Source organism: Malania oleifera, chromosome 9 (assembly GCF_029873635.1).
Source record: "Malania oleifera isolate guangnan ecotype guangnan chromosome 9, ASM2987363v1, whole genome shotgun sequence".
NCBI classification, from domain to species: Eukaryota; Viridiplantae; Streptophyta; class Magnoliopsida; order Santalales; family Ximeniaceae; genus Malania; species Malania oleifera.
In genome coordinates, this window is record NC_080425.1 from 5,805,863 (window position 1) to 5,828,368 (window position 22,506).

The window sequence follows — 22,506 nt, forward strand, 5'->3', positions numbered from 1 at the left end:
AAATAGGCATCATAGTGTCTAGAGAATCCTCCAAAAAGGGTTTTCTCCATGCAAATTTTTTACATAAGCAGTTTAACCATATGACAACACCATGCTAGTAAGAATTAGATACTGGCATTCACTTTTCATCAATGCAATTCATCAGTTCAAGGATGAGCTCCACTTGCTTGCATGTGCAAAGAGAGCAGTTTAGCATGGGTAAAGTTTCCATTGAATTAACTGAAGGAACAATTAATGCACAGGCTTAAGATGACAGCCAAAAGAAAAACCAACCAAAAAAATCCTAACAAAAGCCATCTTTTGCAAATTTGAGAAAGCCATTTGAGTTCTCCAAATGGAACATGGTGGAAATGGAAAAAGAAATTGTATAGGGTTATAATAATTCACAAAGAAACTCTAGTGCAAAATTTTATGTTATTCATCCAGCATGGAATAGGATTAGGAATACATCCCCACAATGAAATTTGGATATAATTTCTTTGTCAATCCCATGATGAAATTTTTGCATCATTATTTGTTTCAAAACTTTTTTTTCCCTTTCTTAAGCTGTCAAATTTCAATACTGTAGCCTTTTTATCTTTGAAGATAAACATTCCATGAACCAAACATAACCTAAGCGTATCTTGAAATTGTAAGAAATGTAAAGGCTCTCCTTTGTTTGTTTTCTGGCTTGGTGCATGTCAATCACTTTTGTTAATGATGCATAACCATGGGTCAAATTGTAATAACATATCAAAAGCATGATAGAAACAAGTAATTAACATCCTGCGAAATTTCAAAGTATATCGTAGAGTTTTTTCTCATAGCTTACACAATCTTTCAATCTCGAGCCATAAAAATACCACATGCTACACATGCTAAAAGAGCAGTAATTATAAAATCTCAACATTCTGCAAAATGTCTAAGCATATTGTAGGATTTTTTCTCCTAGCTTACACAATCTTTCAACCTCAAGCCATTAAAATACCACATGCTACACATGTTAAAAGGGCTAATCACATATGTGATCTCAAACTAAAAGAAATGGTTGAGAACAAATGCAAATTGTGTTTCTTTTTCTTCGTTATAAATCTCATCGAAAAATTGGGATTCACAAAAATTTAACCAAAAAGAATAGTTACACTTTGCTAAATGCTCATGCAAGTTGGCCCAATTTATAATTAAAGTCATCATCATCAAATCAAATTGAAAGAACAAAATTTGTTTCATTTGGGCATCATATGGGTTTACTTTGAAACCAAAATAGTTACCTCTTGCCTTTCGATGGAATTTTGCTGCTTCAGATCATACAGCTGAAAAGAAGCTGCAAGAAAACAGACAGATGACTTCACCACAGCCAACGTGCTGGTAAGCAAGCATGCAGGAAAGGAATTAGCAGAAGCTACAAGTAATATTGATTATGAATAACCAAGAACAGCAAGTAAGACAACTTCCAATTGGCACCCGGAATTTATGACTCCTTTACTCCTGTTATGTTTTCTCAGTCAACCCCCCTGGTTCTTGCAATGGTATTCTAATTATCACCTCTGCTCAAACATATTAAAGACACTCGGAATAATGAAAACTGCTACAAATACAATTATGTGAAGTTGAATACAATCATATGGGTGAGGAAAACAAAAGAGTGGTGGAGAAAAATGAAGCATGCAACTCCCCATGAATCGGCCCCATTGGCAAAGGTATGGACAATGTTTGTTGTAGGGCAGGCGTTTGAATCTTATACTTCCTAACCTGGAGGAGGGTGGGAACTAAGGAAAGCCCTCCACCCTGTGGATTAGTCATAGCCTTAAAGGGGACCTGGATACCATTGGTTACGAAAAAAACAAACACAAAGGTGTTTGGTACAGTAGGAATTTTGAAAAAAAAAAAAATTCATAAAGAAAGAGGATATAACCAAGATAAAAAATGGACTGAATTGTTTTTATGTTTACCAGTTGATTCTGCATTCTAATAATATATAAATGGACTAAATTAAAAAGCTCTTTTCAGCAAGCTTAAGAGTAAAGATGAAATCAGATACTTCATTATAGCAAGAAATCCAAAGAATCGTCGAGACTTTGGAGTAATAACTTCAATAAGCATCCTCCCCAGTTATTATAGCAAGATTTTGGAAATGTTGGGAACTTAAATACAGCCAACTGTTTTTTGCCTTGCCACAGGGAGTGCCAACAGCATCACATAAGCCAAAAGTACACCAACTGAGAAAGTTCTAACTTCTAACCACTCGGGCTGCCATTACCAAAAAAAATCCAATTCCAAACTAATTGACGTAAAAAACACAAGTACCATCCTCTAAAATGGAAAACATAAGCTAATAGATCAGGATTTGTGAATAAAAATCCAGTAAGCTTTATGCCAGCACACCCCCCCCCCCCCCCCCCCAAAAAAAACCAAAAAAAAAACCACTTCGTTCAAGCTTGGGAAGGCAATTCAAAAAGTGCACACTAAGACGGGAGTAAACAGATCATTTCCACCTGTTTCTTGTTTCCATCCCAAAAAAAGTTCAATGAACAGGGTCCTAGAGAAAAAAAAAATGATTACACACATATTACTGGATAAATAAGCCAATTAGCACACAAAACTAGCAACATAAAAGGCGGTACCACTGTAATTCTGTAACACTGAAAATAGTAAAGCAACACATTTATGCTCATACTAAAATTTTATGCCACTTGAAAAAAAATAAGTTCTTAATTAACTTTGGTAGTATGTCCCCATAAACTAATGCAATGAGCTTGTTAAGATTTGATTAAAAATGAATGACAGACATAACTTGAAGATAGGTCTCTACCTCTATTTACAATACAAATTTGAATACATTCTAATGACATTAAGATTTGATCAAAAATGAATGACATAATTTGAAGATAGGTCTCCCCCTCTATTTATAATACAAATTTAAATACATTCTGATGACAATAATACCCTTACTAACTCTCACTAATTAACATACTAACACACTCAATAATAATAATACTAAAAGACATATATAACCTCTAACACTCTCCCTCAAACTGGAGAATAAATGTTATAAGCTCCTAACTTGTTACAAATGAATCTAACACGAGCACCCCCCAACGCTTTGGTAAACAAATCAGCAAGCTACAAATCCAACTTCAAATAAGCAGTTGTAATAAGCTTCTGCACAAGTTTCTCCCAAACAAAGTGGCGATCAACTTCAATGTGTTTTGTCCGCTTATGAAAGACCGGATTGGAGGCAATATGAAAAGCAGCTTGATTATTACACATCAACTTCATAGGCTATGAATGAGGAAAACCCAATTCTTCCAACATGTTCTTCAACCAAACAAGTTCACAAGTAGTGTGAGTCATAGATCTATATTCTGATTCAGCACTTGACTTTGCCACCACAGTTTGTTTCTTACTTTTCCAAGAAACCAAATTCCCACCAGCCAAGATATAGTACCTACCCGGGAGTGGATCTCTGATCAGAAGGTGATCCAGCCCAATTTGCATCTACATATCCATGGATATAAGAGTGACCCTGATCACGATATAAGAGACCTCTCCCAGGTGCACCTTTGAGATATCTCAAGAAGCGAATTATTGCATCCTAATGACTTATCCTCAGAAAATCTAGAAATTAACTCACAACACTTGTTGCAAAAGATATATCCAGCCGAGTAACTGTAAGATAATTCAACTTTTCAACAAGTCTCCGATATTGTCTAGGATTAGGTAGCAAATCCCCCATATCCAGCATTAACTTGTAGTTAGGATCTATGGGTGTATCAACCGGTTTAGATCCCAACAAGCCAGTTTCATCTAACAAATCAAGAACATACTTCCTTTGTGACACAATAGTTCTGATACAAAATCTCGATACTTCTATATCCAAGAAGTATTTCAACAATCCCAAATCTTTGGTCTAAAACTTAGTCTGCAGAAAAAGTTGAAGACTCTAAATACCTTTATCATCACCACCTGTAATAACAATATCATCCACATAAATAACAAGAAGGATCTTACCCAATGAAGTATGACGATAAAACACGAAATGATTCACAACACACCGACGAAGACTAAACTCAAGTACTACAACACTGAAATGACCAAACCATGCTCTCGGAGACTGTTTTAAACCATATAAAGCCTTCTTGAGCCGGCACACTAAGCCCAACTCCCCTTATGCAACTAACCCAGGTGGTCCCTCCATATAAACCTCCTCCTCAAAGTCACCATGCAAGAAGGCATTTTTTTACATCTAACTGAAGCAAAGGCCAGTGACAAGAAGTAGCAAAGGAGATAAACAAACATACTAAAGTAAGTTTGGCAACTAGAGAAAAAGTATCATAATAATCCAAACCATACACCTGAGTATACCCCTTAGCTACAAGACAAACCTTTAGACGAGTCACAGAACCATCAAGGTTGACTTTCACAGTGTAAACCCAGTGACAACCAATCACAGGCTTGTCAAAAGCAAGAGGTACCAAGTCCCAAGTATCATTGTCATGAAAAACATTCATCTCTTCAATCATAACATCCCTCCACCCTAAATGGGCTAAGGCTTCCGAAATAGATTTAGGAAGGGTAGTAGGTGATAGAGCGGTGACAAAACAATAATAGGAGGGTGATAAGGAGTCATAAGAAACATAGTTGGAAATGGGGTGTTGAGTACATGTGCGTTTATCTTTCCGACCCGCAGTAGGAAGATCAACATCATGGGAAGTATAATCATAAGACGAGGAAACCAAAGGCATCGTAGTAGAAACTAGAAGGGACCCCCTTCCTTAGAGCCACCGTCATGAATACATCTACAAATTAGGATGATCAAGGCGATGTGAAGGACTCAAACTACATGGAGACTCATATGGTTGGTTGGGCAAGAACAACAATGTAGAATCTAGAAGATTAGGCAAAGGAAAAGACTCATTGAGCTCAGAGGCACTCAGTGACTGGGTGTAGTTAGGTGTTTACTCAAATAAGGTAACATCAGCATAAACAAAGAAGCAATGCAGCACAAGACTATAACAACGATATCCTTTTTGAGTATACAAGTAGCCCAGAAAGACACAATTTATAGCACGAGGATCCAACTTATCTACCCCAGGAGTTAGTTGATGAACAAACAACACACACCCAAATATACGAGGAGGAAGAGAAGACAAAAATGAAAATTAGGAAAGAGAAAGGAGTAGGGAATTTTACCACAAAGAACATAGGATAGCATTTTGTTAATCAGATAACAAGCAGCAAGTACAACATCACACCAAAACACTTTATGTACATGCATTTGATAAAGTAAAGTCCGAGTGATTCTAAGAAGATGTCTATTTTCGCGCTCTGCAACCTCATTTTGTTGAGTCTGGGCACAGGATGATTGATGAACAATACCAAATTGAGTCATATAAGTAGTGAATTGTGTACTAAAAAACTCTTTAGTATAATCACTTCGAAATATTCGAACTGGCAAACCAAATTGAGTTTTTATTTCAAAACAAAAGGCACAAAATACATGAAATAACTCAGAATGATCTTTTATTAAATATAACCAAGTCATTCTTGAATAATCATCCACAAAAGTTTACAAAGTACCAGAAACCCAACTTGGACACGACCCTACTAGGACCCTATACATCTGAATGAACGAACATAAAAGGGTTTGCAGTCCATTTATTGACCCGAGAAGCAAAAGAAACACGATGATGCTTTCCCAACTAACAAGACTCACAATTGAGACTAGACACAGAACTCAAACTAGGAACAAGACATTTTAACTTTTCCAACGAAGGATGGCCCAAGCAACAATGAATTTGAAAGGTTTGGCAGCAGTAATGCAAGTGGTAGAAGGAGATAGCAGCTCAAAGTGATAGAGTCCACCAACTTCACGCCTTCTGCCAATCATCTTCCTCGTCTTCAAATCCTGAACAACCATAGAATCAGGGAAGAGTGTCACTGAACAATTCATGGATTTAGTAAATTCGCTAACGGACATAAGATTGAAAGGAAATTTGGGAAATTATATAAAACGGAAGGAAGAGAAATAGAAGAAGTGGGATCTACAGTCCCAATTCCCTTTACTACAGTAGTGGATCCATTGGCACGAGTAACACAAAGTAAATTTGCAGGATATTGAAGAGTGGAGAAAAAATTAGGTATACTAGTGATATGATCAGTGACAACGGAGTCTATGACCCAAGGACTAGGACGAGAAGTACTGGATGATAAGCATACTGTGTGATTACTTGTTTGGGCAAGAGTTGCAATGGTAAGAGATGCCTGTTGTGATGCTTCATAATGCTGGAACTTGGAACACTCTTGCTCTGACATAGAGATAGTACGTTGCCTCCACTCGATCCCAAGGTGAGGAGTCGGTGGTGGTTGCATTGGCTGCCCCCAAAGGTGTGAAGTCAGTGGTGACTGCATTGGCAACACGTGAAGGTCTGCCATGAAAAACCCAACACTGCTCAATACTATGATTATTCCGTCCACAATGAGTGCACTTGTGAGGGTACCTTTGCCTTATTCGTCTCTACCACTATGACTACTTGAACAACCACGAATCCACGATAACTTTTGCGGCTATTTGGTAGAGAACTAGAATAACTCAGTGTAGCAAAGGCTGTCCTCTCAGAGCCAGATGCAAGGGCAAGAGAATGCGCGCAAAAGAAAGCACAAAGGGCGCGAGAATAAACATCATCAAATGATGGCAGCTCGGCACTACTAAGTATCTGGGACCGAACTGCCTCGAACTTAGGTCTCAAGCCTACTAGAACACAAAGAAATGCTATCTGCTCTCTCTTCTTCTGCATCTTATGAATGTCGGCAATTATAGGTTGCACAACGTTAAGCTCCTCATGAATACACTTTATCTCTCTAAAATAATCTGCAATGCTCCTATCTCATTGTTGTAACTGAAAGTACTCCTGGGATAAATCATACATACGTGTAATGTTGCTAGAGTATAGAAGTTTGACATAATCCCAAATCTCCTTGCACGTATCTAGATGCATACACATCTGTGCAATTTGAGGCTCCATTGAATTCCATAAAAGGGAAACAATCAAGGCATCTTCCTAAATCCACACATCTTTTATCTTCTCATCAGAAGAATCAGATTGGAGCAAGTGGTGAGATTTCCCTAATCGTTCTTTCCATCCAACTTTTGAGTTGTTATTTACGGCATCGATGTAGGAAACAAATTTTTGAGATTCATAGCCTCCATCCCAACACTCACAATCAGCAATCACACCAAAAACAAAAAGAACAATCAAAATCGGGACAATCACAAACTATGTGAAGCACCGACACAACGACAGACAAGGTGTACAACTCACCGATGGATATAGCGCTGCCACAGCACTCACAAATCAGCAACCACACCAAAAACAAGAAGAACAATCAATAACCAGAACAATCACAAACCATGTGAAGCACTAACACAACCACAAACGAGATGAACTCACCGACGGATATAGCACTGCCGTAGCCTCACAACTGAACATATGAACGCTGCCACAGCTCCAAAAAACTCACAAGGAAGCCTTCACAAACCCTGAACAGAAACTAGCAGAATACCGCGAGTGTATGGTCGAAAAAGGTTGAATTTTTTAGAAAAAAATTGGCCAAACAGCTTGATTATATAGTCTAGAGAAGGAATCGGAGCATGATAGAAGAAAAAAAAAGAAAAGAAAAAAGTGGCCAGAACTGCACTCACATGCCGACGCGTGGGGTTGGCCCCACCGGCATTTGGCCAGCATGTGGGGGCTCGTTGAGTGCCCTACAAAGATGGGGTTTTGTGGGGTGGGTCATCGAGGGTCTGACTACGGGTATATAGTTGGTTTTGTGATTAGTATAGGATGGAGGTAGATTGGAGAAGAACAGCCGCGGGAGTGGTGTTTTCCAGCGACGGCTGAGGGAAATAGGGCTTAGATAGGATCATGCTCTGATACCATGTTAAGATTTGATTAAAAATGAATGACCTAACTTGAAGATAGGTCTCTCCCTCTATTTATAATAAAATTTAAATACATTCTAATGACAATAATATCCTTACTAACTCTCACTAATTAACATACTAACACACTCAATAATAATAATAATACCAAAAGACATATAACCTCTAACAGAGCCTAATGGCCAATTAACACTAAGATTACCATCCAAATAAAGAACAACAAAAATAGACGCAGTAAAATAACTTTAACTCAGTTACTTGTACCTGAATAGCCACAAATGTCATCAACAGAGACTAACTAGCATTTTCAAGGGGCACAAACAACACCCTTAGCAAAGAATGGAAGTTCGCAGCAGAAAATGATGCAATGAACTGTTAAATAGACATACACCCCATTCCTAAACTACAACAGACTATAATCAGGAGGTTAAATGAGTTGTAAGTTCAGAACCTAGAAACAGTAAATGAGCTATAAAATAATGGTATGTCAATAACAACAATGGTCTACCATAAGTTAATTATTTTAAACTTACCTTCATTTTGGTGGTTATAATGAGTTAATTCAATGAATCCATTATTGCATTAGCACCATCCTCTATAGTAGCTAGGAGATTAGTTTCAGAGGCCCTGATTTGTTTCCCAATATTTCAGAATATAAGTCTAAAAGCAGAATTATCAACCTTTTAGCACTATAAAATTAGGAGTGTATTGTTCTGAGGGCTTGAAGAAGGAATTTGTCCAACTGTCTGAGGAGTAAATAGGGGCTCTGGCTCATTCTGAACTGATCACCCCTTTTTCTTTCCATTGTTTGCCAGATATTTGACGAATCATAAAGAAGATTCCCTGTAGAATTTGTATGCCTTGCATCTCATGAACGCATAAGGTTAGTTTGTCTCATAAGCTACCGCTATCAGTTAACATACCCACTATGATACGTTCAATGTGTGATAAGAAATAAGCTTTAATCCCATAATGCTTCAATTTACACCAGGAAAATCAAGGATCACATGAAGTGAGATTGAGAGACCACCTGTTTTCTAAAAGGACTGCCTCACCAGCAAAAGGTGAGCGCTTTATTAAAATGTTGCCACAAAAATCCATACACAACAACAACAAAACCAAGCCTTTAGTCCCGCTAGGTGGGGTCGGCTATATGAATCATGTTCCACCAATTTATGCGATCATGGATCATTTCTTTTGACAAATTTAGGGTTGTTAAATCCTTATTCACTATCTCATTCCAAGTTATTTTAGGTCTACCCTGACCCTTCTACTACCCCCACAGTAACTAGCTCGTTCTTCCTCACTAGTGCACTATATGGCCTACGTTGCAAGTGCCCAAACCATCTGAGGCGTCCCTCCCTTATCTTATCTTCTATGGAGCTACACCTAACTTATCGCAAATATACTCATTCCTTAATTTATCTTTCAGTGTTATACCACTCATTATCGAAGTATTCTCATCTCGGCAACGTTTACATTTTGGATATTCTGTTTTTTCGTTGTCCAATATTGTAATACATATAGCATAGCTGGTCTTATAGCCGTCCTATAAAACTTCCCTTTTAAATTTAAGGGTATTCCACGATCACAAAGCACACTTGAAGCACTTCTCCATTTTACCCAACCTGCTTAACTCTATGCATCATATAATCTTCAATTTCTCCTTCACCTTGCATAATAGATCCAAGGTATCAAAATCTATAAGTGCTATTTATTTCTTCATCATCAAGTTTAACTTTGTCTCCAATATTCCTTCGACCATTACTGAAATTACATTTCATATATTATGTCTTATTTCTACTTATCCTCAAGTCTCTAGATTCCAAAGCTTATCTCCGTAATCCTTACACTAGCCATTACTCCATCGTACATATCCTTAATGACATCGGTATACCTACTACATACACCTTTTTTTCTAAAACCCACCATATAACTTCTCTAGGTATCCTATCATATGCTTTCTCTAAGTCATTAAATATCATATGCAAATCCCTCTTCTTTTCCCTAAACTTTTCCATTAATCTTCTTAAAAGATATATAACTTCTGTGGTAGATCTCCTAGACATAAAACCAAATTAATTTTCTGAGACCTTTGTTTCTAGCCTTAATGTTTGTTCAACTACCATTTCCCACAGTTTTATCGTATGACTCATAAGTTTAATTTCACGATAGTATTACAATTTTGAATATCTCCTTTATTTTTGTATATAGGTATTACAATGTTTTTCCTTCATTCATCTGACATTTTCTTAGTTTAAATTAGTTAACCATATAATTCCGTTATCACCTAAGCATTTTCATACTTCAATTGGGATGTTATCCGATCCTATACCTTTTCCATTTTTCATCTTTTTTAGTGCAAACTTAACTTCATTAACTCTAATTTTGTGCATAAATTTCATATTTTTAGTCTTTTCCTCATTTGTCAATTCTAAGTTTAAGCCTTCTATTTGGTTTTCATTAAATAACTTACTAAAGTAACTTCGCCATCTATCTTTTACGTCTTCGTCCTTAACCAAGACAATATCATCCTCACTTTTTATACATTCTACATTTCCTAAGTCCTAACTCTTCCTTTCCCTAGCTTTAGCAAGTTTAAATATATCTTTTTCTCCTTCTTTTGTATCTAATCTATCATACAAACTATTAAATGATCTGTGTTTAGCTTCACTAACGGTCTTTTTTGCATCTTTTCTCGCCGCTTTATACTTTTCAAAGTTATCCATGTTTCTACATTTTTGCCACGTTTTATACCAAATTCTATTTGTTTTTACAGCATTTTGGACATCTTTACCCACCACCAACTTTCTTTGTTATTCGTGAATCTTTCCCTTGATTCATCTAAAATCTCTTTTGTTACCTCTTTAATAGAGCTAGCTAATCTACTCCAAAGAATATTTGTATCTATCTCATCCTCTATAGTCCAATCCCCATTTTGATCATTTTATCTTTAAATTTTATTATATTTTCTCCCTTTAGGTTCCACCACCTAGTTTTCTTACACTGCTGTATTTTATCCTTTTTCTTCCATTTTTTAATACATATATCTAACACTACGACTCTATGTTGTGTGGTTAGGCTTTCACCTGGAATAACTTTACAATCCTTATATGATAACAATCTACTCTCCTAGTTTTAAAAACAAAAAAAAACAAAATCTATTTGACTTCCATTTTGTCCTCTTTTAAAGGTTATTAAGTGTTCTTCTCTCTTCTTAAAGCAAGTATTCATTATAATAAAATCATATGACATAGCGAAGTCTAAGATCATCTCCCTAGGCTCATTTTTGTCTACATATCCATATCCTCTATGTATCCTCTCATAACCTTTATTATCCCTTTCAAGTTTCAACGTGTCCATTCAGATCTCCTCCTATGAATATTTTCTCAATCTCTGGTATGTCGTGTATAATACTATCCATATCTTTCCAAAATTGTCTCTTAAGGTTTTCTGCTAAGCCTACTTGAGGAGCATGAGCACTAATGATATTTATTATCTCTTGGCCTAATAACATTTTGATTTTTGTAATTCTATCCCCTACTCTGTTTACATCAACAAAGCTATCTTTTAAGTTTTTGTCTACAATAATTTCTACTTCATTCTTATGTTTTTCTTTTCCAATGTACTAGAGTTTAAATCCTAATTTATCAATTTCTCTACCTTTCTCCCCCACCCACTCAGTTTCTTGAAGGCAAATTATATTAATTTTTCTTCTAATCATTGTGTCAACAGTTTCCATGCTTTTACTCGTAAGTGTCCCTATATTACAAATTGTTAATCTAATACTATTTTCCTGAACTAACTTCTTTACCTACCCACGTTCAGAATGATGCAAGAACCCTCGTATATTTGACACCACTGTCGGGCACCGACATGGCGCGTCGCTTCAGGGCAAAGACCTAGCCCACCCTCGCCCACTTTTCGATACTCCCGGATGGTACAAGTGCAACGCGCCGCTCATAGGGGACACCCCAACAAATATTCGGTAAAGATTCATATAATGATCAGACAAATTTTACGCAGGCTATCAGCTACCTAACGCTTCAAAAATCCATACACAATGACAATAAAATCTTTCACCACGCTGCCCTTCAAAGTTACTGGAGATAACAATAGTAGTTGTTCTTGTCCCCTACATCTCCAAGCCCAACCATGGTAATTAGCATTCTCTTCCCAATCTAGCTGGTTCAAACCCCAGCTAGCCCTCTTTCTGTAATCACAGTGGCAGTAAATATATTTCCATTAGAGAGACATTTAAGAAGAAAATGCCAGAGGAAGTGAAGATGAGAGAATTAGAGTGAGAGTGGATGAAACAAATGGCCTTGATTTCATACAAAAAATTATCATAAACCACAGAATTCGGATAGCTGCAGTATCAGCTATCATTTGGTGTACAATTGCACAAAATGGGAGCCCCTTCTTCTCCTTCTGATAAGAAAAAAACGCTATCATTTGGTGCAGCCACCTATTGATAGAGAAAGGTAAATATAAATTCAACATTCACAGACCTACAAAAATTGACAAATGAAGCAGCATCAGATGAGCAAACTAGCGAATTACTACTTCGGCACCACACATAAGAAAGATTACGTACACTGAAATAGTGTCACAATAACATACCGTCCACTCTAATGGTTAATTCAAACACCACAAATGGCACAGACAGGTAAAGAAGAGAATATGGAAACAGGAGTCCCATAGGCCACAAGGCTCCTTATTTTGTGAGGATAGGGGGAGGGTGGTCACGATATACGCATTATGCAGCCTTACGCCTACTGTTATATAGAGAAGTTGTTTCCTTGGACTTACCGTGACCAACCAGTCACAAAAGAGCAACTTTACCATTCATCCAAGTCCCATCCTCAAAAAAAGAGACAAAATACAACAACAACAACAACAAAACCAAGCCTTAGTCCCACTAAGTGGGATCGGCTATATGAATCATTTTTCGCTAATTTATGCGATCATGGACCATTTCTTTTGATAGATTCAAGGATATTAAATCCTTACTCACTATCTCCTCCCAAGTTATTTTAGGTCTACCCCTACCCCTTCTACTGCCCCCCGCAATAACTAAGTCACTCTTCCTCACAGGTGCACTATAAGACCTACGCTGCAAGTGTCCATACCATCTGAGTCGTCCCTCCCTTATCTTATCTTCTATAGGAGCTACACCCAACTTACCACGAATATGTTCATTCCTTAATTTATCTTTCAATGTTATACCACTCATCCATCTAAACATCCTCATCTCGGTAACTTTTACTTTTTGGATATTACGTTTCTTTGTCGCCCAACCCATATAGCATAGCTGGTCTTATAGCTGTCCTATAAAACTTCCCTTTCAATTTTAAGGGTATTCTACGATCACATAGCACACTTGAAGCACTTCTCCATTTTACCCAATCTGCTTTAACTATATGCATTACATCATCTTCAATTTCTCCTTCAACTTGCATAATAGATCCAAGGTATCGAAATCTACAAGTGCTATTTATTTCTTCATCATCAAGTTTAACTTTGTCTCCAATATTCCTCCTATCATTACTAAAATTACATTTCATATATTCTGTTTTATTTCTACTTATCCTAAAGCCTCTAGATTCCAAAGCTTCTCTCCATAATTCTAACTCAGCCTCTACTCCATCCCTACTTTTGTCAATTAATACAATATCATCTGCAAACAACATACACCATGGAACCTCCTTTTGAATACTCTTAGTCAATTGGTCCATCACTAAAGCAAAAAGATAAGGACTCAAAGCAGATCCTTGATGTACACCTATGGTAATTGCAAATTCTCTAATTTCTCCATCTATAATCCTTACAATAGTCATTACTCCATCGTACATATCCTTAATGACATCGGTATACCTACAACATATACCCTTTTTTTCTAAAACCCAACATAGAACTTCCCTAGGTATCCTATCATATGCTTTCTCAAGGTCAATAAATATCATATGCAAGTCCCTCTTCTTTTCCCTAAACTTTTCCATTGATCTTCTTAAAAGATGAATAGCTTCTATGGTAGATCTCCCAGGCATAAAACCAAATTGATTTTCTGAGATCTTCATTTCTAACCTTAATCTTTGTTCAACAACTTTTTCCCATAATTTCATCGTATGACTCATAAGTTTAATTCCACGATAGTTATTACAATTTTGAATAACTCCTTTATTTTTATATATAGGTATTAAAGTGCTTTTCCTCCATTCATCTGGCATTTTCTTAGTTTTTACAATTGTATTAAATAAATTAGTTAACCATATAATTCCGTTATCACCCAAGAATTTCCAAACTTCAATTGGGATGTTATCTAGTCCCATAGCTTTCCCATTTTTCATCTTTTTTAGTGCAAACTTAACTTCATTAACTCTAATTTTGCGAATAAATCTTATATTTGTAGTCTTTTCATCATTTGACAACTCTAAGTTTAAGCCTTCTATTTGGTTTTCGTTAAACAACTTACTAAAGTAACTTCACCATCTTTCTTTAATATCTTCGTCCTTAACCAAGACAATATCATCCTCACTTTTTATGCATTTTACATTTCGTAAGTCCTTGCTCTTCCTTTCTCTAGCTTTAGCAAGTTTAAAAATATATCTCTTTCCCCTTCTTTTGTACCTAATCTATCATACAAACTATTAAATGATCTATATTTAACTTCACTAACGGCCCTTTTTGCATCTTTTCTTGCCTCCTTATATTTTTCAAAGTTATCTCTATTTCTACATTTTTGCCACATTTTATACCAAATTCTTTTTGTCTTTATGATTTTTTGTACATCTTTATCCTACCACCAACTTTCTTTGCTATTCGAGAATCTTCCCCTTGATTCACCTAACATCTCTTTTGCTATCTTGTCAATAGAACTAGTTAATCTATTCCAAAGAGTATTTGTATCTATCCCATCCTCTAAGGTCCAATCCCCATCTTTGATCATTTTATCTTTAAATTTTATTATATTTTCTCCTTTTAGGTTCCACCATCTAGTTCTCCTACACTGATTTATTTTATCCTTTTTCTTCCATTTTTTAATACATATATCTAACACTAAGACTCTATGTTGTGTGGTTAGGCTTTCACCTGGAATAACTTTACAATCCTTGCATGATAAACAATCTACACTCCTAGTTAAAAAAAAATCTATTTGACTTCTATTTTGTCCACTTTTAAAGGTTATTAAGTGTTCTTCTCTCTTCTTAAAGCAAGTATTCATTATGCTAAAATCATATGACATAGCAAAGTCTAAGATCATCTCCCCTGACTCATTTTTGTCTCCATATCCATATCCTCTATGTATCCTCTCATAATTTTTATTATCTCTTCCAACGTGTCCATTCAGATCTCCTCCTATAAATATTTTCTCAATCGTTGGTATGCCTTGTATAATACTATCCATATCTTCCCAAAATTGTCTCTTAAGATTTTCTGCTAAGCCAACTTGAGGAGCATAAGCACTAATGATATTTATTATCTCTTGTCCTAATACCATCTTGATTTTTATAATTCTATCCCTTACTCTAGTTACATCCACAATGCTATCTTTTAAGTTTTTGTCTATAATAATGCCTACTCCATTCTTATGTTTTTCTTTTCCAGTGTACCAAAGTTTAAATCGTGATTTATCGATTTCTCTAGCTTTCTCCCCCACCCACTTAGTTTCTTGAAGGCAAATTATATTAATTCTTCTTCTAATCATTGTATCCACAATTTTCATATTTTTACCCGTAAGTGTCCCTATATTCCAAGTTGCTAATCTAATCCTAGTTTCCTGAACTAACGTCTTTACCTGCCCACGTCCAGAATGATGCAAGAACCCTCGCATATTTGACACCGTATCCGGGTGCCGACACGACGCGTCGCTTCGGGGCGACGACCTAGGCCACCCTCGCCCACTTTTCGCTACACCCGGGTGGTTCAAGTGCAACGCATCGCTTGTAGGGGACCCCTCAGCAAATATTCAATAAGGATTCATATCATAGTGATCTGACAAATTTTACGCTGGCTGTCAGCTACCTAACGCAACCCTCCTCCTTAAACACCTCTGAAGATACCTATAGATACCCAAAGCCCCAGCATCCTCATGGTTTTATTCACTTTGGAATGTCTATTTGATCCTATAAACAGTCCAAATTGGATGTCATTTGTTTCAATTTTCTTGCAGAGATGGTGAAGAAGATTGCCTTGGACCCTGACACAGTCTGTTTTGCAGCTGCACAATGAATGAAACAAAATCGGCCTCAGCTTGATATCATTTGTGTTTCAGAATTGAATCAAATAAAAAAAATTATGTCCTAGAGTTTATGAGCATTAAGTGCGCATTATACCATGATAATACATCCTAGTCCAAAATAGTATGGGCACTGGCAGTTAAACCATGGTGCTACACTTAAAAAAAGAGAATCTTACTCTAGGTGATCATATCTTTGCCAGTATTATTCCTCATCATTTTCCCTTCTATTTCATCAACAAAATAGATTTGGATTAACAAATAATATGTGTCTAAGGTTGGTGTCTACAGTCAAAACTTACCAGTCAGACATCAAGTAGCCAGACAAAGGAGCTAGGTGACATGCAGTGATGAATGCAGGATTTATACCATGGGCAGGCAGAGTACCAAAAAATTGGCATGCAAGCCTATTCAAGATTGAAATATTAAGGGTTAGGCATTACTCTTAAGCTTGCCATATTTATTGGATCTAACACATGCCCTCTGCATTTCATATTTACTGCCATTCTCTTTGAACTTCATAAGACAAAGCATCACTTATGCAACCTTTGCATCTCATTAATCTCAATGAAGTGATCCGACCAAACCAATGAAGTAAACCAAAGCCCTGTTTTTTCACAGCAAAAACAAATCCACCAACCCTCTGCTTGGGAGCATGGATTTTGGGGCTTGGATTTGGATTTGGGTCGTTTTGGACAAAATGTAGTATAAAATTGTATCGAGTTTCTATCAAAACCCCAAAAATCTAAATACATGGCTTGAAATCCATGCTCCCAAAGACTACCTAAGAAAAGAAATAATCACAAGGGGGAAAGATAAGACATCCTCCAAAAAAAAAAAGGGGGGGCCAAAAAATTACATCAAAGCTGCCTTCCATCTCCTTTGAATATCAGACGGCAGAAGAAACCCCAAAACCTCAAAATGAAGCAAACAAAATAACTTTGTCCCAAAGCAAACTCATAGAAATCATCTGGTCTTTGAATATTCAGTCATTCCTTTCAAGCCAAATAATCCAAAAAGTAGCATATAAGCATATACTGCACAGCTCCAAAAAATCCGTTCTTCTGAAAACCCCAATACTTCACTAACAAGAAATCAACATTCTGTGGAGCCACCCACTCACCACCGTAACAAGAAACAATTTGTTGTACAGATACCTCGACACTTGGAAATGAAGGAAAAGATGACTAATAGTCTCATTCGCCTTATGGCATAGCATACAATCAACTGGGCAGAGATCTTTATGAGGTCTCCGCATTTATAGCAAATCGCTCATATTAATTCTGTTGAGAACAACAATCCAGAAGAAAGCGTGGATCTTCAAAGAAACTTTTGCTTTCCATACAGCATTGTTCAACTGGAAAGGACTAGGGTTTGGAGATTTTGTAAGACGACTAAGAAAGGACTTTGAGGATAACAACCCCAAAGAACCCCCAGCTCAAAACCTGGCATCCCCCTCAAGGAAGGGAAAAAAGAATTCAGCACACCTAAAAGGAAAACAAACTCAATAACCTCTCCTTCATTGAGACTCCTAAAGAAATGGAAATCCCAAGAAAGAGAACCCCTCTAAAAATCCACAACCCTTACTTCTGAGAAATCCAAAACCAACCAACAGTCCAACTAAAGTTTAAAATTTAAATAAAAGACAGTTAACTCCAGCACAGAACCACATCAATATAAGCAATGATCTTACGCAAACTGGTAGGACTAAAAGTGGGAGAAGAAAGTTTTTAAAAAAAAAAAAAAATCAAGTTGTAAGAGACCTAACATGTCATATTTCAAATGACCATAGGATCTGGAAAAAAACAATCCATGTAATCATTACAAGGCATTGTGAATGGTGAAAATCTAGGAATAGCAACTTTCCTAATGCAGCAGTTGCTATCAGGTGTAAACATCCATTCCCAATGCACACCAAGAAATGCTAGTTCACATTGAAATTATCCTGTAGCATAGTTACATGAAGCGGGAGCAGGAGCAGGTGTGGGGACATGGGGAGATGTCAAAGAGTCAAATGTTAGAAGCATCTAGGAGTTGTTTATGTGTACTATACATAATATTCACAGTGCATGTCTAGTAAAAACTACCATATAATATCATAAAAATAAATGTCTAACACCAATATATAAAGTTAATGCAATACATAAAGATAGTATTTTCATGGAATAGTGACTAAGAAGCTGTAAATTACATTGTAAGTTCGTAACTTCATTTCTATTTACTGCAAAATAATAAACTCTTCACCATATACACATACGACCTACTAAAAATATTTTGAGGTTCTATCTTCATGAAAGCGAGATTATGTCATGGCTAGAGCGAGGTTCTGCATAGTGCAGAATCAAGGTTCCAAGATGAAACTATCACCTAGTTACCTGTTTTCCCACTTTTTTTTTGGGGGGGTTGTGGGGGAGAGGAGGGAAGAGGGAGCATAAACAGATACAAAATTTCTTATAACTACAATTAGTAAAACATGTGTCATTCAAATAAATACTTATAATGATCAAGTAATTTCTCTTCACTGAGTTTTATAAAGATTTTGGAAATTCAACTTTAGCTGACTACACAAGGTATGCCTGGTCTCTTCAGTCAAGAAAAATGAAGCAATTTTCACACGGGTTAATGAAGATATCATATCAGACACTGGAAAATGATATGGCATTGTCTTGCATTTAACACCAAATGCATGGGGTTGCATCCCCAGTTAGTCATCATTGTTTACTTTCATGCTGGAACCTTCCCCTGTAGACAAGCAAGTACTTAGCTACCTACTCAACCATTCAATATACGTCCTGCACCAAACTCTCATCCCTATCCCTCAACTCTGTCACCTGCGCCCATAAAGCTGTTAAGACTCTTGAGGCAAAGACTGCAGTAACAAGAGTAATAAGTACGACTGGATATCAACCCAATCAGAGGTCCAATCAGTGCAGTCACGCAACAGAAGCTCCATTGACAACAACCACAAAGGCATTCAGAATTGGAGGAGCTTGCTCATAAAAGGACTGTTCATATTCTAATAAGTCATTACTTTGTTCCACTTATTTGACTAGTTAGAGGGGATGAAGTAAGAATTAAACAAAATGAAACTCCTAGCAAAGATGCAAAACAAACTTGTTAAGGAAAAAATAATTCCAACTATGCTATGATCTGGATTTAGAATTTAAATAAATATATCAAAAATTATACAAGCTACTCCATTGGTAACTTAACTATTGAAGAAGAAAATTCACAATGCTTTGCTTCCTCCAACTTGTACAAATGCCAACTTGTGGAGGGGACAAAAGAAAATTATCATTCTGCAATTTGAGTATAGAACTTATCTTACATCTCTGCTACGTGAAATCCTTCTTCATTAGCTTCATCTTCTTTAGTTCTATCATCATAGTTCTCAATATTTGAGTCCAACAGCAGACCTTTATCGCTTTCTATGTCACTTTCTCCATTCTCTGTCAAGAAAAGCTGATCTTTTGTAATGGCATTCCTTTTGTAGTTCCAAACAAGCATTGAAATATAATCTTGTGGTGAAATGAGACCCTGCTCTTTTAGGCAACTCTGTTGCTCCTCCAAAGTTTTTGGATCATCAAGCATTATATATTCAAGCAATGCCTTCTCGTGATCAGGCCTCCATGTACTTGGGAAAGGAGTGTAATCAGTCTCTGGTACAAGTGACATCCGGGTGTATTGAATCCCATCTATTGATTCCACCAAACCCATCCTCAGCAAATCATGGAACTCTGGTGATTGTCCCTTTTTATCTTTTAAAGGACGAGCTAAATTTCGTGAGCCGATCTTATACACCTTGGCTCGTGAGCGGAGCTTGTATTTTGCAGCATAGAGCTTTGCAAGTGAACCCCTCACAATGTAAGAACAAAAGTTGACAATTTTCTTTCGATTGTCAGCAAATCTATACCACTCTACCATTGTTGACAGAAATTTGTTCATCTGGGCATTTGTATGAGCTTGAGTTGCATGGAACATTCTGAAGCAAGGCTGTGGATCTGGATCCCTATCCCCCTTCAGAAAGCTTAACTTTCTAAATTGCTTAATGCATTGTTTCAAACTTGCTGTGACTGACAATAAAGTACCCACTCCCTTCTCACTAATGATTTTCCCTCCAGTTGCTGTGTATCGAAGAGTTGGATACACAACCCGCCGACACAACACATGATCAAGAAACATTATACCCTTAGTTATGTGTTCAATTGGGAGGCTTTCATTGTCAAGTTTGAGAAGATATTTCTGATCAAAGAACTCAATCAACTGTTTTCTCAATGTTGCTGCATCTGCCCTGGGTCCACGCACTCCAATCAAAATGTGACCCCCATATCGAATGTAATCCATCTTGCGAGTCTTATCTGGCCCACTTGTGGGAACAAATTCTGGCCAGGATGTATTTCCCTGTTCCACTTCCCCATCAGGACTGTTCCATATGACATCACTCTTCGAAGGATGATAAAACTCCTTAATTTTACCCTCAATCCAACGGTCCAATTCATCAAGGCATATGTTAGCCAACAGCGGACTAAGGATTCCACAATGCCCCCAAGATGGAAGCTTTGCTGCCTCCTCGGGTGCAAATCCAAAAAAAGTCTCCAACCAATAAGGATCAGGCTTTGGCTCATCTTCTGCTAACACTCTCTTCTTTTGATACTTCCTCTTCTTTGTTTTCTTCTTCTCACCTTCATCAACCCGGCTTGTGATCACAGGTGTAACCAGTGCTGCCTTTATTAAGTCAATCACCTTCTTATCTCTGACATCCCTCATCAATGCATTAATCACCATGCCCACCTTCATTCCATCCAATATTGTGCTCACATCCCCCTTTATATACCACAAATACCCTGCAAAACTCCGGCGAATGACCCGCAAGACCGTGTGAGCAGTCCTCCCGGGCCTAAATGCAAATGACTTCTGTGAGAACCGAGCCTCATAAACTGGCTCCAGAATCATAAACAAAACTTCCTGAACAATCCTATCTTGAAATGGAGTTGGTTGTGTTGTTGTCAAAATTGCTTTAATTTTCCTCTTTGATAGTGATTCATAATCAGTCTTATCCCTTGGAGAGCGAATAAAGAACTCCAACCTAGCTCCCCACTTAAATCTAGAATCGAGAACTGCATTCCGAAGAGCTAACAAGTCTTCCAGTGCTGATCTCTGTATCGCGCTTCGCGGCATGTACGAACCTGTCTCATCAGCAGATGCTTTTTGGTAAGCCAATACCCACAATTCAAATCGTCTAAGATAAGTGGTCAAATTGGTCACTGTCTTATCTGGTTCTCGATAATTTTCTATCCACATTTGCGAGCAAACAGAAACTCCATCTTCTTTTATCAAGGTGGACGGGTCATCAGGGTCTGGAACTCTCCGCGGCATCGACGCCGCAAAGGAGAACGCCCGAAATAACACAAACCCATTAATTCTATGGCGTACAAGAGTGTTTTGGCTGCCCAATGAGGCCGTATTGAAATGAAAAACCCTGGGATTCGTAAATATCCGATGACTGATAATGGCAATGCTCCGATGCATCTGGGGATCTACAACTCACTAATTTATGACATTTCTAGCTAGGTATGAGCAACTGTACAATAAATTACCAGAGAGGACGCTAGATAAGGCCCGGAAATGCTATGCCGCTGAGTTCAAACTGGTTTTTTATTCAAACAGACAGTGACAAATTGGGTTATACAACAGGGTTTGAGCTCTTACAGTAGTTGAAACCTCATCATTGCATTCAGACTCATCTGGAGATCGACATGTGAGAGTCTAGAACTGCTTTGGTTTTTCCTGTCCGCCTGGAAAAACAACGTACAGCGCAGTTCGAGTGGAAAGGCTCGACCATGTATGAGCGGCCTTGCCCTAATGTCTAAAACAGTAAAACCCTTCATTTAAAAAAATAAAAAATAAAAAATAAAAAATAAAAAATAAAAGAAAAGGCAAAAATCTAAAACCCATCCCGCATAATCTCGTTTGTATTTTTATATTTTGTATAGTATTTTATATTTTATTTTTGTTTTTCTATAATTTAAAAATAAATTATAAAAATATATTTATTTATATTATTAATTTTCTTATTGCCTATTTTCAGCTATTTTAAAAAAAATTAAAAATTAAATTTTATGATTTTAGTTGTTTTGACAACTTGTTGCTATAAATTTTAATATTCATACACAGTATTTAAAATTAAATTATTCCTTTTATACATTTTTAAATTTAAACAAAATTAAATGATCATATGAATTTAAATATAATTAAAAAATAAATATACATAAATTTCAAAAAATGATAAAAAGTCAATTACAAAATGCTTTTATTATTTTTCAATTGTCATGTCAATAAAATTTTT

At 36.8% G+C, this 22,506-nt stretch overlaps 1 protein-coding gene across 2 annotated transcripts; it reads right to left on the bottom strand.

Moving 5' to 3' along the window:
• Nucleotides 1-1,134: 1,134 nt before the first annotated feature.
• Nucleotides 1,135-22,015, bottom strand: LOC131164967 (nuclear intron maturase 2, mitochondrial). Of its 2 annotated transcripts, none has more exons than XM_058122538.1 (2): nt 19,489-22,015; nt 1,135-1,303 (listed from the first exon to the last, which is right to left on the bottom strand). In XM_058122538.1, exons 1-2 carry the CDS (start codon nt 21,687-21,689, stop codon nt 1,285-1,287), a joined length of 2,220 nt encoding a protein of 739 aa, XP_057978521.1. In that variant the 5' UTR covers nt 21,690-22,015; the 3' UTR covers nt 1,135-1,284. The 2 variants fall into 2 exon arrangements, with proteins under 2 accessions (XP_057978521.1, XP_057978522.1); XM_058122539.1 differs by lacking the exon at nt 1,135-1,303 and adding an exon at nt 5,789-5,887.
• Nucleotides 22,016-22,506: the final 491 nt, after the last annotated feature.